Source organism: Primulina eburnea, chromosome 15 (genome assembly GCF_022965805.1).
Source record: "Primulina eburnea isolate SZY01 chromosome 15, ASM2296580v1, whole genome shotgun sequence".
NCBI classification, from domain to species: domain Eukaryota; kingdom Viridiplantae; phylum Streptophyta; class Magnoliopsida; order Lamiales; family Gesneriaceae; genus Primulina; species Primulina eburnea.
In genome coordinates this window covers 3,539,674-3,556,804 of record NC_133115.1, presented here as the reverse complement: position 1 = coordinate 3,556,804, position 17,131 = coordinate 3,539,674, and the positions used below count along the sequence as shown (strand labels likewise).

Below are 17,131 nucleotides of genomic sequence, written 5' to 3'. Positions count from 1 at the left end.
ACAGTAAAGAGCTAGTACAAATTGGACAAAATTAAGAGTTGATAAACAGTATTGTTACAAACAACGTTTGCACGAAATCCTCGGCAACTCTTGCCAAAATCGAAGATTGAACACGGACATTCAACCAATACGAACAACAAAAAAGCATTTAGTAGTGTACATAAAACAGTTTTTGTTCAGCACTCGCATCCACCCGACCTCTGCTGACTGCCACTCACAACGTCGATCGTGTCGGGTAAGTACCTTCGAAGCAACAAAAATTTTCTCCAAATTTAGAAAACAATGGAGAAGGTATCGCATTTTATTAGGTTAAGATGCATCTGGACTCTCACCCAGCCACAATGGAACCTAATGTAAATTGCATTACCTTTTTTCAACTTATCAATTTCGAATCCTAAACTCAGGGTGTCCTGGTCATTATACTCGAGGCTCAACTAGAAAAATTTCCAATACTTGAGGCCAACCCAAGCCCTACTCAGTAGAGGTTATCAAGTTCGAGCTTTTGAAGAGCTCGATTTGTTGGAGTATCGATTTTGCACAAGTTTGACAATTATATAACCCTTTTACTAAAAATAATTTATAACTCTGGTTTATACGACGAAAATAAGAGGGCCACAATAATTTTAATAATATTTGGGAAAAAATAAAATATTGGCTCGAATCTTAACGAGTACTCCAGAATGAGATGGCGGCACTCAACCTTGACGAGACAGCAGACGAGCTATTTGAACTCAACTTTGATTCAGTCAATGCTGAACTTGAGTGGAGTTCTTATTGAGCTGGTTCCAAGCAGTTTGGATCGATTACAGCCTCACCCAAAACACGTCACGATGTAAGACAGCAAACTATATGATGTTGATGTGCATTACCAATGAATCTATTTGAACCAGATTTGGGAGAAAAGAATAGAGTTTTTTGTTTAGTTACTCACATTTCTTCTTCTTCACCACTCTTCACTGCATTCTTCGCAATGGCCTGGAAAGCCTCTTCAATATTGGTGCCTTCCTTGGCAGAAGTCTCAAAGTAGGGAATGTTCCCTTTCGAGGCACACCAAGCCCGAGCCTTTTTCTCAGATACCTGCAACAGTGCAATTGAGTTAGCACAACATTCTCAACCACAAAGAAAGGTTCACGGGTTCAAGAACTGAAAATTATGACAGACATTAGTAGTATAAATATCAGCATCGCAAGTCCTCCAATAAACCAATAAGATCAACAAACATAATCAGTTTCCAAAGTGTGTCACCACCTCCAAAAATACTATACCATATATGTTCAATTTTTTTTTCCAACAATGGGGCATTCCTAGAGTGAGAGCCATACATGTGTCTTGAGATCATATTGACCTTTTTGGAAGTACCCATGCATCGCAGGGAAAAGAGGCTTCACCGAAGAAAGGGAAAAAGAAAAGGAAAAGCATACAGAAGGAAGCTTACCACTCTGCTATTTCCACCATCCACATCGATCTTATTGCCAATCACAACAAATGGAAAATTTTCTGGATCTGATGGACTTGCCTGCAGAAAAATTTCCCATTTTATTAGTATTTTCATTTCTCCAACTAAATTATAAAGAAATGGGGTTGATAACACAAATGACAAAACTTTGTTCTCAAGAAACTGAATAAATAGCACAAAGGAATATATTTTAAACATTAACAAGACCAAAAAAAGTTCAGACTATCCTAGCACATTATAACTAAAACATATAAAGACCATCCTCATGCTCTTGTTACCCAGCACAGACAAAAGTGAAAAAAAGAGCAGTATAAAAAAATTATATTTTTATACTACAATGGTTATTCCTTAGATGTTTTGTACTTAATCTCATCTAATCAACTTCTTTTAAAGCAAGAGGCAGAGAGTGGTAGGTAACTTTTCTGTCCATTATAAAAAGAGATGCACATAAAAGTCAAATGTCAGTTTGAGGAACGACGAAAGAGCAGTTGCTTGCCCTTACAGAAACACGGTAAAAGAATGAGACCAAAGAAAAATAATATACTAGTTTCACAATAATTAAGAATGAATAGTACAGATAACTGAAGCCAGGCCAGAAGACAAAAAGAACAGCACAAGTACCTGAATAAGAAATTCTTCTCTCCAGTTGTTAAGATTATCAAATGATTTCATTACATTGACATCATAGACAAGCACACAGCAATCAGCACCACGGTAAAAAGCAACCCCAAGACTTTGAAATCTTTCTTGGCCAGCTGTATCCCATATCTAATTCAGGATAGGAGTCAGTACAAGATCTTGATAAATGCGACAGATATTCGATGTACATGGAATGCAAATAATTTATTACACCATTTCAGTTTTCTGATCACGTTTTTCAACTCAAAAGGATCCCAGTGCGACAGCTTAACTAAGACATGTATCTGTTCAGATGTCCAAATTTAAAAACGAAAAAGTTTAAAAGTAAGAATATATCCAAAACGTATCTTCGAAAGTTGTCATCCAGATGAACTTTTGAGACCCAGATCTAGCAGAGTGACAATAGTGGGTCTTTGAAACTAGCATAAATATTATACGAGAATTTTTGGCAATGAAGATAAGTTATTCATAGGGATGATACTTGTGAAACAAGTATGGGTGAAAATGTGTCTCGCCTTGGCTTGAAATCTTCTATATCATGATTCCCAAACACCATCTGATCACATGGGATGCCACATCTTTTTGTAGCATCTCTCAGTGATCTAAGGTCCTAAAAAGTTCTATATCATGATGCTCACACACATGGGGTACCACATCTTTTTGCAGTATCTCACAGTGATCCACACTCCTAAGAACTTGTGATCTTCTTGCTAACTTTATGGAAAAATAAGTTGCTAAATGAGCAAACAGTTCCTTGATAATTCCTCTCACTTTAATTGAAAACCTTGTGTATGTATAAATATAACAAAAACCTTTACGTATAAAAAACTCAAAGCACGCGAAGATCCAACATTAACAGCAGCATTTTATGATAGCTATCATGAATCGAATACGTTCCCAACATACCTGTAAAGTGAAGAGTCGGTCCTCAAACTGAACTTCCTTGGTCAGAAAATCTGCCCCAATAGTGGCCTTGTATTGGTTGCTAAATTTCTTATTTACATACCTTTAAATGACAGGTCAAGAAAACACCACAATAGAAACTAGAAATAGTTCTTTGTCAAGGAGAAATGTACCGGTGGAGTGTAGCTTTAAGTGAGAGCAATTATCCCATCATATATGAATAAATTTTCAAGGATACTGATTCATCAAAGAGGTCTTTCCCACCCTGCAAGATCGCACACAACACAATTTCACACAGGTTAATCAACATTCGCATTCGCATAAGTGGTGGTACAGTGCTTTTCTATACACCAGAAAATTCAGATTAAAAAAATGGATATACGAAATATCATCGGATCTTAGTGATCACGGAAGACACGCAATATTCCCCCCTTTTCTTTGGTTTCAACATCCATTTGGACCATTGATAATCCGTATGAAAGTAAAAAAACAATTAACAATTTTCTGTTTGGCCGAACGATCAAACTTTGAGATCATAACAACGCCAATGTCTTGTAAAATAATGAATGTCAAAATGTTTCTTCCCTGTTGTCCATGATAAGGTCAAAACCTCAAACATACTGTATCAAAAATCTGAATTGATTTAAAAAGAAATAATAACGTAAAATATTATACTCAATAGATAACACATCTTTTCACATAACGATACCACTAAACTACATGATAAAAGAGGAATTTGATGCTTAAAACCTCGAAATAAACTATTTTTCGGAAAAAAATCGATTATTTGGCATCTTCTTTCACCTCTACTCCATGATCTAGTCGTAGATCTTATCAGCTCGTCAAACATTAAACAAAATACCAATTCAAAATCCTAGAAATTAAAGACTCACATTCCACAACAGCCAAATCAAAACATCCAACACTGCAACACATGTATCCAAACATTTGTAACAGAAAAAAATAAGAACGTATAATCGCAATAACCACTTGCCCGCTGTCGCCGAGAATGATGACTTTGAGAAGCGCTCTTCTACGAGATGGCATCGCTTAGATTTCGGGTTGGATACGGACGACCCGATCTCAGATTCCGGATCGTAAAAGTCGAGGAAGAAGAAAGAGCGAGCTTCTCGATTTCTTTCTTTAATTTTTTTTTTTGTGTGCAAATTCTCGATGTTTGATTTACGAGTCATTTTTTTTTGTCAGTCTGCTGCGTATGTTTCCAGCTGGCGGCTTCTGGATTTTTTGAGACGAAATCTCTAATTATAATATAAATTTATTAGAGTAAATATCATGTGAGACCGTCTCACGGATCGTAATTTGTGAGACGAGTCAACCCTACCCATATGCACAATAAAAAGTAATACTTTAGTATAAAAAATAATAATTTTTCATGGATTACCCAAATAAAAAATATGTCTCACAAATACGACCTGTGAAACCGTCTCACACAAATTTCCAATTTATTATATTGGAAATGCATGTTTTATTAAAATTTTATTTTATAATCAAATAAATTGCTAAAAAAAATTAGATAACATTTATAATTTCGTCATATATTTTTTTAAAATAAATCTTTTATAAAATAGTTTATATATAATTAATAATTTTAACATAAAAAATAATATATTTTTTTATAAATTGAATCAGATATTTGTATCACAAATTGACTCGTGAACGATGAGACAATATCATATAAATTTTTATGATATTTTTTATAAAGTATTTTCATTAATAAGTCGGATATAATTGGTTTAAAATAAAATATGATCGGGTAATTTTATTATTATTATTATTATTATTATTGAGACAAATGGGAGCTTGGTTTAGTTAAGGGATTCGCTTGGATTATTTCACCAATTTTTTTTTTAATTTTTTTATTCCCCATGATATGAATCTCAACCCTTGATCCTGGGTATAGCACTGCACCCATACCCATGATCGAACCTTCCCGCTTTGCCATGTCTTAAGTCTTTCACGTGAGTGTCTTTTATTTGTCTTATTATTATTATTCAATGATTGATTAACTTTATAGTATTTGTGAGATTAATGTTCGATCATAATAAGAATATATAGTATTATTTTTAACTCATATATCCTGATTAAAAATTATATATTAGCTTGTCGAAATTTTAATATGAACCCAATTCTATACTCTTGAATTCGAACTCAATCAAGTTTCTAATTTCAAATTCGAGCTTGACTCATTTACATGTTGAGGTATTTGAGCTCGTGTTTGTAAATATTCATGTCATATTATCAAAAAAGTTCGGGATTCAAATTTCAAGTATAAATTGACAAAAATATTTATTAAATTTTATATCATTTAAATAAAATAATCAAGCAAATATGTAGTTGATCGGGTAGCTCGAGCTACTCACTTAAAATAACTAAAATTCAAACTCGACTCGAATAAATATTTGAATCACTTAACTCGGCCAAATCAACTGAAGTCAAGTTTTAACTTAGCCGTTCATCAGTAACTTGATTCACTTGCACGCCAAAATACGATAATCATCTGTATAGTCCAAAGTAGGACAATCCATTAGTATGTAATTCGAAAAACTATTTTAACTTTAAAAAAATAGAACATTAATTTATATATATTTGTTAAGATCGGGTGATTGATTATGAGAGGGTTCAATCAACAATCACACTACTTTTTCGAAATTCGGTTGGAATAATTTTGAATTTTGTAATTATCGTCAAGTAAATGTCAGTTAGCTAATCAGATACGGAAGAAAGTTAATTAGCTGACTAATTGAACACTAAAAAATGGCCAAGTAAGAAAAACAGTTGTGTTATCAAGAGTAGACTGACTGAAATATAAATATCATAAAGATGTTTCTGGATGTTATGATATTTGAATTACTCAAACGTCACATCTTCTTCCTTCTGGGAAGAATGTTCAGTAAAAAACTTTAAAAATTACAACTTTTGTAAAAAAAAAAAAAAAAAAGATTCCGTAAAGTTTTCACGACCTAGCTGAAACTCTTAGTTTAGTTTACTTACTTAAAAAACACCGGAAAATACATTAATTGCCAGTTTACAAATTTTCGAAGTGAAAGATATTAAGCACAAACTGATCATTAATGATCTGATATAATATTTAAGCGTGTACTAAGAAGTCTTGAAAGGAGGTATTAAAATCTTGAATATTTGAATTTATGCAATGATTCCAAATAGCCTAACTGATTTACAAGATCCTATATTTATAGATTTGGATACAACACTCAATAAAATCAAATATTATATCCATTCCAAATGATTATATTTGGGATCAGCCATGTTCTGAATTAATTGAATCGTTTTATTTTAAACCTAGTTGATGTTCTAAACGTTATGCCTTTTGGCATTTTATCCTCAAATATATTAGTTCTAGGGTAAAAAGCTAAAATGTTCATTCAAGTTTTTCTATTTTGAGTTTTGATTTTGCAAGTATTCAAATTTGAATTTAGTTTTTTGAGTTAACATGCAACAACAAGCCATCGATATAAATTATTTAAGATTATATATAGATTGATAAATTCCGAATATATTTAAACATTATTATTTTTATTTAGATAAACAAAATCATGAATTTCAAATCAACCGCTTCCATGTTTATATAGTGTTTTATGTAAATTAAGATGAATTCAAATTAACTAAAAAATAAAAGATATTTGAAATTATTTCTACTTTGTGTGAATAATATACAAATAAATAAATTCTGAATTTATCGAAATTCGTGAATTTCAAATATATCTCCTCAAATACATCCTAAAAATATACATTTACTCAAAAGTCTAATAATTCCTTCAATCATTGGATATCACAAAATTAGTATGAGTGAGTCTCATGTGAGACCGTCTCACGGATCATAATCTGTGAGACGGGTCAACCCTACTCATATTCACAATAAAAAGTAATACTCTTAGCATAAAAAGTGATACTTTTTCATGGGTGACCCAAATAAGAGACCCGTCTCACAAATAATACCCGTGAGACCGTCTCACACAAGTTTTTGTCAATTAGTATATACACAATTAATTATGAAACCTTCTCTTTACAAATAAAAATAAATGAAACCGAAGGGATACACAAAAATTACGAGTGTGAACTAAAATCATTATTATTCATTATTATGGGCAAACAGTCCATACAGACATTTGTAAAAGAATTTACACCACAACAAATCTTTACATTTTCTGATATAATAAAATACATTGAATTTGTACAGAAAACATTCCTATTTTTCTTCATGTATTCCCCCATTGATGTAAATGCTAGCATTGTGACCTACAACACAAGGAACAATTGTCACGTTAATCACAGAAGAAACAAAGATACAATCATATATCCAATGCGAGCTGAGTGTGGAGAGTCACTCGATTTCGAAGAATGTGCATCTTTGGCTGCTTTCATGCATGACTAATTCGACTCGTACCAACTAAATTTTTATGCCTGACCATTCTGCGAAATGACTCGTGTCTCCCTTTTATATTTGATTCCTCAGGGGTAACAAGTTGATTTTGATTTATGATAACATGCAATGAAAACAAATCCATAATACAAGGTTTGCTCATGAAACTGTGTATTAGTTACCATGAACAGTAGTAGCGAGTGTAACGGTCTGCTGGAAGCTGTGGCTCCATTAGTTCCTGCCACCAGATTGAGAAGAAATGAGGTTCATTGCATCAGAAGCAATTAGCCTACATAAATCCAACAGAAGTAGATATGGCAATATCACAATTTTCAGGTTGCTTAGGAATTTGATTGTTCGAAGAAATAATTGTCATTGTCGTCGTCCTGTGTGGCTATCTATATGGCATAATGATTGAAATGAGCTTAATATTATCACCAGCTATTGACTTTTGGTATAATAGCAAGTATTCAATGCTACAATGATATTCCAAGCCACCAACCTTGTTATTTGTGGCGGACCTTGTGTCACTGGAGTTAGTGGGATCGTGTTAGGAATCGTGGGAGTAGCTGGAGCCGGATTCAAGGTATTTGGAATTGCAGGTGTTGCAGGAGCAGAAGTTGCCGGAGCCGGAATCAATGGAGTGGGAGGAACAGGGTTTGCTGGAGCTGGTGCGGGAGTCGCTGGAGTTGGGGCTGGCGTCTAGGCAAACCAACAATTTGTGTTAATATGTGATAATGCAGTCAACTGCGCTTTTAATAAACGTATAGCAGAGACATGAATTTATAAAACGTGTATTATTTCAAAAAATTCATAAGCTTTCGCCATGTGTTCTTCAAGGAAAAAATCTAGATTCAAGAATCATGAATATGAAGAATTTATGATGAACAATTCCGACATTGATTATCAAAGTCGACATTTTTATGATCCTCTGTACACCATGTTTCTGGAGAACGCTCTAAAATCGTTCATAAGTCACAGAAGATTGGAATTTAAACTCATAATTACTTTTATTTTCCAAAACATAAAAGAACGATGGAGTTGTCTCACCAGTACACTCTTCGAGAGACCGGCATCATAAGTCATGGAAAGATCAGGCTTATATATCCCAAAAGATCTCTCCGAGGTAGGACCAGGTTTCAAATCCTCGTCATAAAGTGCAAATATATACGTATCAACGGATTTTCCGGGCATAAGTGGCGTACCAACCATCGACCTAAGATGGCTCACCAAGTTCCCATTATAGGCTTTTGCATTGTCCAAACTCGGGCCAACTTCATTCGGATCTCCTTTATAAGGCCAACCTGTTTCAGCAACCACAATTTCAACGTCCTTAAATCCTATTGCTTTCAAGGCAGAGTGTACTGCGTCAACCTTACAAATCAAAATTTGAAAATCAGAAAAATTTCCTGCAAAACTTGTCACAACTCACAAGAAGTAAAGAATCCATGCGAAATTTACAGATATACATGTAATAAATGCAAGTCTCCTTGCTCTAGTTGCGTTAATGCAATCGAGAAAACTGTAAGCACATTAGCCTAGATCAGAGTTTACATCCAAACCTGTCAATTTTTTAAGCCACTATACAATCTAAACAATTGCATCAACATATGCCATAAATCCAGAAGATCAGCATATAACCCTCCCAACTTGTTTGACAAAAAGACATTTTATGCATAATTTTTCTAAAATTGCAAGTTCAGTCTCCTCAAGTTCACTCATTCACTAGAATTCCTATATTCAGCCCTCTCCCGAATTCCTGAAGTGTCCCTACCTCAATTTTACAAGTCACACTACATTACTACTCAAATATTACAATATCTTAGACAGTACAAATTAATTACCTGGGCATCAAACATGTTCATGTACTTGATGCCGGTTCCTGCATCCACACGTCCCGGATTAGGCTGGAACAAACAGAAGGCCAGAGTTTCAGGCCTTGGATCGGTTTGATATGCGAAGAAAGGGTATGGATTGATCATAAAAGGCGACCCATTCGTGCTGTGGAACTCTAGCAATGCTTTCATTGTGTCACCATAGCCGAAAGCTCCGGATGAAGGAGGCTCTGATTGAGCCAAAACAGCCATCGAATTCACAGTTGAGACCTTAATTTTCCCACCCAGAGAGGCTGCAATCAAGTTCATATCATGATCATAACGTACTTTGATAATCTAGAATTCAAGAGTTGAAGCACTAAGTTCTTACCTGCATTGAGGGCGTTTTGAACATTTTGCATGGCGGGCAGCAGCTTGGAGACCAGATTCGGATCATTTAACGTCACCACCTCGTTACCAACGGTAACGACAATTATCTTGCTGGCCGGATAATAAGCTAGCACATTCGAATTGACCCAATTACCCGCGAAATCCGGGTCGGACGCCAACGCCGGAATGTCCCCATTGGCGGCGCCGATGACGATCCCGATTCCGGAGCCCGCGAGCGCCTTGATGATTCTAGGATCGGCGCCGTACAGGCGCACTTTCTCTATGCTCGTAGATTGCAAGAGCTTCGCCGTAGACTCCGGCGGCGGGAGATTGTCCGCGACTTCCCCGTAATTGACTCCGATAAAAGACTCGGAATCTGCAAATTTAACAGAAAACCTTTTAAATTTTTTTTTTTTTTTGCAAAAGTATCTTTCTTCAAGAATTTCAACAGATATACGGAAGAAAAACAAATGGGTTGCTGAGTTTGCTTCCTGAACAAGAATCAAACTTAAAACCATTAAAGAATTAAAGTGCAAAAAAAAAAGCAAGCTTGCTTCAGTGCTAAGGTAAAGAAAGGCATGTACAACAGAGCGCCGTAAAGAGAACTTCAAACTCATCAAATTCCGAATTCTTGGATGAAAAAGGAGGATAAAAAGAACATAACAAGAATGTATAGATCAAGATGAAAAGCAACCCAAGAAATCTTGAGGTGCGAAATCAAACAAGAAATCGAGAAAACGAAATAATTGGCTAACTAGAGACATACCAGCGGAGAAAAAACACAACCGGAACAAGGAAAGAATTAATAGTACTGTACACGAAGATCTCTGCATCTTTGAAAAAACGATATGTAGAGATGGAGAAGTGTGAATCGAAGAAGAAGCCTACAACGGTAACCTTATTGATTTCAGGAATAATAATGATGATAAAGTAGGGAGCTGGGAGGGTTTTAAAAGAATTGGAAACGTGGGGTGTGAGAATTTAGGTGTCTGTCCTATGCAACAGTACATCAACTTAATTTATTTAAACTGTTTTTAAGTAATTATTATTATATATATATATAAATTATGATCATTGATTTCTAAAATTTTATTAATAATAGTGTTTAAGTATTACATATATAATGATAACGATAATGAAATTATATTAAGTATGTGTTTTGTAAATACAATATGTAAATCTATAAAATGAATTAGATATTATAGTTACGAGAAAATTATACGAAAAACATTAATTAACTGAATGGATATAATATATTCGTAAATGTTAATTGATGTCACAAAGTTGGACTACTAATAGCGTCAACCTTTATATATAACTAGCGAACAATGATTTACGTATATGAATTCATCTGGTAATGGTCATGATCATTGATAGATCAAGTTGATTCATAAGATTTTGCTATAGTTTTTAATAATTATTTGGATAACAATTATGAAATTATATTAAATACGTAATTTTGTAAAAATAATATGTAAATTTTTGAATTTTTAAGTGGATTAAATATTGTAGTTAAGAGTAAATGATATGAAAAATATTATTTATCTAGACCGATAAGGTATTTTTTAGGGTATTTTCGTACAAATCAATTGGTGTCATAAAGTCAAACTGCTAAGGACATAAACATATATATATATATATATATATATATATATATATATATATATATATATACACAATTTTGCTGAGTGTACACAATTGATGGTTATATAAATGAGCACCAATAAAGTGTCGCATTCTTATTAGATGTGATGAAACTATATATCAATTAAATATGTATATTTCAACTTCAATCTTTAGAAAGGTCGTTAAATGTACGTTTCATTCCCCAGTGCTATACTCCACTCATTTTAGAAAAATACATACAAGTTCCACTACTATTAAATTTTCAAATGAGCCAGCATGCAACAATGATTTAATAAGAAAATGATGAACATTTGGTGTAAAAACAAGGTATGACAGAACAATTATTTAAACTGATAAAAACAAAATAAAAAATAAAATCACGTTGAAATAGAGTAAATATAGACACACGCCTCTATGAACACATAACTCGATCGAACACCCTACAGTCACAAATTAAACAACTTTACAAAAAGAAGTTAAAGTTGGAACAAAACCATGTTCTCAATCACAATAATATAATACAATTCAACCACTTTAAAACACGAACTCAACATGATATATAATTAAGATGCACAATAAAGCAACAATCCAAAAGCTATCAATATGAATTTCATTATCATAATAATAGATCAAATTTTAATAAAAAGCAGCCTCGAGACTTTTGGAAAGAAAGACGAAAGCACCTGCCGCCAGATGGCCGATAGCCTCTGGAATGAGACATCCGAGTCTTGCTTTTTATTTTTCAAGTAGGTTACCTTATGTTTCTGCGAATGAAGACATTGATAGGTTGTGACATCGGACCGTGAGGGTGGAAATTCGAGACATCATGTGTTGAGTGACTAACATCTAGAACATCTACGTACTATTCGATACATTGGACGGAAATTATCATATCGAAGTTATTCATCCAGGTTCGACTCGACAGTGAACCGGCCTCCCGACCCCAGGAGTTTTGAGGAGTCGTCCCAGTTACCCGAATAGGTAAATGTTTTATGTCTCCGAACTCCTGGCCTCCTAATTAACATAAGATAAAATCTGAACGAATCTACTAAAATCTAACGGATAATGTTTTGACTTATGGGAAAATACAAGACATCCACTTAATTATATATTTGCTTGTGTTTTCATGCTTTTGCCGGCTGAAAGAATTGCCAGAAATTATAGTCTGGGCTTGTCACCAATCAGGGGTGTATATCGTCTCTTATTAATTATCATTACACACGGGTCATTACAATTTCAGTAGCATCACCATTCACCAAATATGGCTATAAAGTCTGGAAAATGTTTACATTTTTTAGTGCATCGATCATGATAAAATATATGTTCATCTACACCTCGTTCTTTCTTCATCATCATTCCCCACTTCCTTACGAAGTGATCTAATATTATAGTTGCCAGGTGCTTGGGGATGCAGCGGGGTTGTATCGCGAACAGAACATGGCTCCTGTGAAACAAATAGTTATTTTTACAATAAAAATTTACACAAAATAGCCAAAGATATATATATATATGTATAATAGATTAACATAACCATGTAACAGTTTGATCTAAAAATAATATCTAGCCAGTGCTTAGTGCCTGCAGTATATGAGCGGTGACTAAAATGTGAGAAAATGCATTGCAGAGGATAGTGCTCACAGCAGAGTAAGGAAATTCATCAGCCTCAAGCATGTGTGCTATTTGCCCCATCTTTGGACGTTTGCTGGCATCCATATCTATGCAGCGAAGGCAAACTAATAGTAATCTCTTCAAAGATCTTGGGGGAGGAGGAACTTTAATCAATGGGTCTACCAACTCTTCGCCACGACGACTCCCTACCATTCCTTTGAACCATTCTACCAAGTTCATCTGAAATTTAAAGAAAGAGTGTATTAGTGCAATTACGTAAGTTTGATGGGTTGGAAAAGTTGGAATGGAAAGAACCTCTCCTGGAGGTCTTGAATAGTCTATTGGACTCCTCCCAGTAATTAATTCCATGAGTAGAACTCCAAAGCCGTATACATCATTCCCCTCGTTGAGCATACCCGTGCTTGCGTAGTCAGGGGAAACATAACTGTGAAAAATAACTGAAAAGTTGATGATGTGCTTTTATTCGATGCAGAAGCACATACTAAATACCAGAGAAGGACGAACCCAAATGTTCCCATCACGCGTGTAGTAACATGGCTTTTCTCAGAACCCAACAGTTTGGCAAGTCCAAAGTCTGATACTTTCGGGTTCCATTTCCTGTCCAAGAGAATGTTGCTGGATTTCACATCACGATGAACAACTTTGGGTTCCAAACCTTCATGTAAGTATGCCAATCTGTCATAGCATTTTCAAATCTATGTATTAGTAGAAATAAAAAGGTAATGATATGGGTAAAGAGCAGGAATGAAACGGCCGTGGACTTGGATAAATTTTGTGATGTCTAGTAGTTGCCAATGGTGGACTCTCTCCGCTATAATTTAGCTTAACTTTCAAAAGTTCTGAAGGAAACAAAGTAATATCCTAAAGATCGTTTCAATAAAATGCAATGATCAATTGTACACTAAAATGGGAAACAGAAACACCTTTTGGTTATACACAAGGAATACTTGCGACAAGAAGTATGATGTCTCACCCTCTTGCCGTCCCTACAGCAATTTTCATCCTGATCTCCCAACCTAAAGGGCTAATTGGCCCGACATCACCATGTAACCACTGATCCAAATTGCCATTCTCGATGTACTCGTAGACAAGGAACCTGGTGAGAGAAAAAGAAATTGTACTGAGAATTCAAGCAGGCATGTTATACCTACAGTGAAACGAGGGCTAGTTAGGTACCTTTGAGCACCTTCTGCACAGTAACCTATCAGACCTACTAGATTCTTGTGTCTTGCTTTGCCTATGACTTCAACTTCCACCTTAAACTCCTTCTCTGCCTGGCCCCTGTGGACAATCAGATCAGACACCATCAAGTTGATACTTTGCCCAGTACAATAAAGACATCAGGTATCATTTTCTAGAGTTCATTTGTCAATCTCTTGAAGAAAAATAAATATCATGTACAACTTTCATTCTCTCATGTCTTCCAGTAATTCAGCTAATTTATCCACATCACGAGGACTTTTCTATTGAGAGACATAACGACCGTTACCTCGTATTTTGCTTTATACGTAACTGTTCAATTTCAAATTTACCCGTTCATTGTCCGTGCAGGCACTGTAGGGTGAAACAAACTTTTTATTAGACCAAAGCGCCTTCTGGGGGGAAATGATGACTTGCACTAAAATGGAAGTAACATGCGGTCATTCCCCACCAGAGACTTGTAATAGCAAACAAGTCGTGGTCTAACATTTCAGTGATGTAACTTTTTCGTCATGAAATTCTGTAGAACAGTTAGTATCATTTCTGGAGCGACAAAAGCCAATTTCCACCAATTGGAAGATGAAAAATTGGAAGATGTTCAGACTTTAAAAGAGCAATATATGTAAAAGGATAAAGTAAAATGAAGATAAAGTAAAAAGAGTGATATTGCGACAGCACAAATATTAATGATTATTACTATTATTAAAAGGTAAAATGGTGGGTTAAATTTCATCCTGGAAGAACAAGAAGAGATAAAGAATCAAAAAGTAACCATTTACTTTGTTTTTATTCAATCCCTGGTCAAAAGAGACAAAAGCGAACGATCAAGCACTCAATTCAATAAAATTTAGATCTGAGAAGCTTTGATTCGTTTTAAATTCCATCCAAAAAATCCTCACCAAACACGCATACGTACAATATTACTTCAACTAATTCCACATGCATCAGATGAGCACTTTAAACAAAAATCTCTATCACGAAATTGTCAATTAGAACTTAAACACGAAATCATCTGTGACTTAAACAGGAAATCATTTGCGTCTAACAACCAAAATAACCGCATTAACGGAATGTACTATTTACAACATACACAAGTATGGTAATGCAATTGCTTCGCGTGATAATAACTACTGCCACTGACATGCATCACATGGACTACCTTGAGTGAAATTATTATCATTAATCAAACTTCATATAATTCTAACTTCCTGTTTTTGTATAATTCAAGTAAACAAGAGCTTTGAAAATCACGGAAACAATTCCTCTATGAACTTACTTGTTGTTTCGAAGATTTTTTACAGCAACTAAAGATCCATCCGGTAAGACACCTCGATAAACAATACCATAGCCTCCTTCACCGATCACATTCTTAGTGGTGAACTGATCCGTCGCAATTTGAAGCTCGCTCAGGCTAAACCACCGTCCCCAGCCGAAGTTACCCAAACCGTCACTGGAGCTAGATTCATTGCTTTCCGAACTCCTTTTAATCCTAACCGAGTCAATTTCCGTTTCCTTAACCACATCTTCAATCAAAATCACTTTGTCTCTATCTCTACCAACTTTATCCGTTTCTCCTTGAACAAACACTTTGCCAACTTCAATGGCTTGTCCTTGATTGGACTCTTTAAATTCTCTGATCTCTTTAGAGACCAAAGGCAATAGTCCTGAACTGTGTCTGACCGCAATGCAGCGTCGTCTCGAATTCCGATTCCGGCGAAGCATTAGGAGGATCAAAAGGAAAACGACGAGAATAAGTACAACTGTAGTGATTATGACGACGTAGAGTTTCTGGCCGAAGATCGAAGTCTCCGAGGTGAAAATGCTGTCGCCGGAAGAATCGCCGGGAACCGCCATAAATACCGGCGAGGTAGAATGAATTGGAATGAGAGATTTTGCGTGAACATGAAGAATGGCTACCGCTTTTGAATTTAAGAGGCCAAACGGGAGTAAATGTCGTTCTATTAAAATAATAATAAATTGAAAAGGTGGGTCGGAGGACTACAATAATAATAAATAAGGAAACAAGGGTGGAAACGAGAATATAATCGACGTGGAAAAATTCATTGGGGGTATCGAATAGTAAATTTATGAAATATTGTGTTATCGATAGATAGTACCTAAAATTTAAGTAATAAGTCGATCGGACCTTCTAAATAAAAATATGTTAGCAACTATATTTTTTATTGATATTGATTAGATCCATATAATTTTATAGTATATTAGAATGTATCTAATTTTTTTAAAAATTATATGATATAGTGAAAAAAAATACTTTCACGAGAACTGCAAGCTGAAGATAATAAGACTCAACATATTATGTTACCAAATTCGAAGTCGAGGCAAAGAGAATTATTTATCCTCAAGACGAATTTGCTTCGCACATAGTGCTCACGGATATGACGTTTGTTTCCCGATATACTACGACTATCAACTTGTGATAGTAGCTCTACAAATGACGAGTTTCATGACCAGAAAGAAAACTGGAAAGAAGAATGAGCTCAATATGAATGCAAATGATCTTACATTGTTTGATTCTCTCAAAGTTGATGTTATTTTGTGTCTTCCTTTTTAAATTCATTCATGTGGATTGATATATAAGTCACAAATCTCGAAAATGTGATCAAAAGACACAAATTAGAGGTGAAGTTCCATAAAAACTCGCAACTCTTATCAAACAACATCGTCAGACGCCTAGGCGCCACTTTACCGGTGTCTAGGTTCCTCTCCCATGGTTCAGGGCACATGGAAGGCACCTCCTCTGTGCAACAAGAGGCGCCCCCTACAGCCTTGGTTGTTCTAGGCTGCACTTAGGGCACTGAGGCTCCCCTTCCAAGCGCCTAAACAAAATCCCCCACTCGAATGAACCTAGTTTAAAAGAGAGCTTACACGGAAATCATCGATAAGGAGAGCTAGCATTTTGCTATGAACATTGCTTACTAGAATACTATCAGATTTACTAGGTCACGAAGTGAACATGATGTCTTCAACTTCTTGACAGTTTGTGTAAAACTAGACTACAATACCTACACGGTAATTTTCCTATCATTTTCTTTTGGTATTTCGGTTGTGCCC

General features: G+C 35.1%; 3 protein-coding genes across 6 annotated transcripts; all 3 read right to left on the bottom strand.

Moving 5' to 3' along the window:
- Positions 1-12: 12 nt before the first annotated feature.
- Positions 13-4,193, bottom strand: LOC140814314 (ras-related protein Rab7-like). Its single transcript, XM_073173258.1, has 7 exons — positions 3,993-4,193; positions 3,237-3,263; positions 3,002-3,101; positions 2,078-2,224; positions 1,436-1,516; positions 932-1,077; positions 13-243 (listed from the first exon to the last, which is right to left on the bottom strand). Exons 1-7 carry the CDS (start codon positions 4,043-4,045, stop codon positions 177-179), a joined length of 621 nt encoding a protein of 206 aa, XP_073029359.1. The 5' UTR covers positions 4,046-4,193; the 3' UTR covers positions 13-176.
- A 2,891-nt stretch (positions 4,194-7,084) lies between these two features.
- Positions 7,085-10,582, bottom strand: LOC140815017 (glucan endo-1,3-beta-glucosidase 7-like). 4 transcript variants are annotated; one of them, XM_073174111.1, is made up of 7 exons: positions 10,371-10,582; positions 9,606-9,980; positions 9,245-9,528; positions 8,451-8,774; positions 7,907-8,102; positions 7,583-7,641; positions 7,085-7,276 (listed from the first exon to the last, which is right to left on the bottom strand). In XM_073174111.1, the coding sequence occupies exons 1-7, from the start codon at positions 10,435-10,437 to the stop codon at positions 7,085-7,087; spliced, it is 1,497 nt and encodes a 498-aa protein (XP_073030212.1). In that variant the 5' UTR covers positions 10,438-10,582. The 4 variants fall into 4 exon arrangements, with proteins under 4 accessions (XP_073030212.1, XP_073030213.1, XP_073030214.1 ...); XM_073174112.1 differs by having other exon boundaries at positions 7,583-7,638; positions 7,922-8,102; XM_073174113.1 differs by having other exon boundaries at positions 7,094-7,263; positions 7,569-7,641; positions 10,371-10,581.
- A 1,854-nt stretch (positions 10,583-12,436) lies between these two features.
- Positions 12,437-15,986, bottom strand: LOC140815046 (probable receptor-like serine/threonine-protein kinase At4g34500). The gene is made up of 7 exons (XM_073174152.1): positions 15,336-15,986; positions 14,036-14,140; positions 13,833-13,955; positions 13,364-13,534; positions 13,154-13,283; positions 12,869-13,078; positions 12,437-12,674 (listed from the first exon to the last, which is right to left on the bottom strand). Exons 1-7 carry the CDS (start codon positions 15,911-15,913, stop codon positions 12,555-12,557), a joined length of 1,437 nt encoding a protein of 478 aa, XP_073030253.1. The 5' UTR covers positions 15,914-15,986; the 3' UTR covers positions 12,437-12,554.
- Between the last annotated feature and the right edge of the window lie 1,145 nt (positions 15,987-17,131).

What these genes read in the sequence shown, in the direction of transcription:
- LOC140814314 (XM_073173258.1), bottom strand. Translation starts at nt 4,045, where the DNA reads ATGCCATCTCGTAGAAGAGCGCTTCTCAAAGTCATCATTCTCGGCGAC. An exon ending in ATCATTCTCGGCGACAGCGG is followed by an intron (nt 3,264 to 3,992) that starts GCAAGTGGTTAT and finishes GCGATCTTGCAG; the next exon opens with GGTGGGAAAGACCTCTTTGA. An exon ending in ACCGACTCTTCACTTTACAG is followed by an intron (nt 2,225 to 3,001) that starts GTATGTTGGGAA and finishes ATCCTGAATTAG; the next exon opens with ATATGGGATACAGCTGGCCA.
- LOC140815017 (XM_073174111.1), bottom strand. Translation starts at nt 10,437, where the DNA reads ATGCAGAGATCTTCGTGTACAGTACTATTAATTCTTTCCTTGTTCCGG. An exon ending in GTTGTGTTTTTTCTCCGCTG is followed by an intron (nt 9,981 to 10,370) that starts GTATGTCTCTAG and finishes TTAAATTTGCAG; the next exon opens with ATTCCGAGTCTTTTATCGGA. An exon ending in GTCTCTCGAAGAGTGTACTG is followed by an intron (nt 8,103 to 8,450) that starts GTGAGACAACTC and finishes TGGTTTGCCTAG; the next exon opens with ACGCCAGCCCCAACTCCAGC.
- LOC140815046 (XM_073174152.1), bottom strand. Translation starts at nt 15,913, where the DNA reads ATGGCGGTTCCCGGCGATTCTTCCGGCGACAGCATTTTCACCTCGGAG. An exon ending in CGCGTGATGGGAACATTTGG is followed by an intron (nt 13,284 to 13,363) that starts GTTCGTCCTTCT and finishes TATTTTTCACAG; the next exon opens with TTATGTTTCCCCTGACTACG. An exon ending in ATTCAAGACCTCCAGGAGAG is followed by an intron (nt 13,079 to 13,153) that starts GTTCTTTCCATT and finishes TTTAAATTTCAG; the next exon opens with ATGAACTTGGTAGAATGGTT.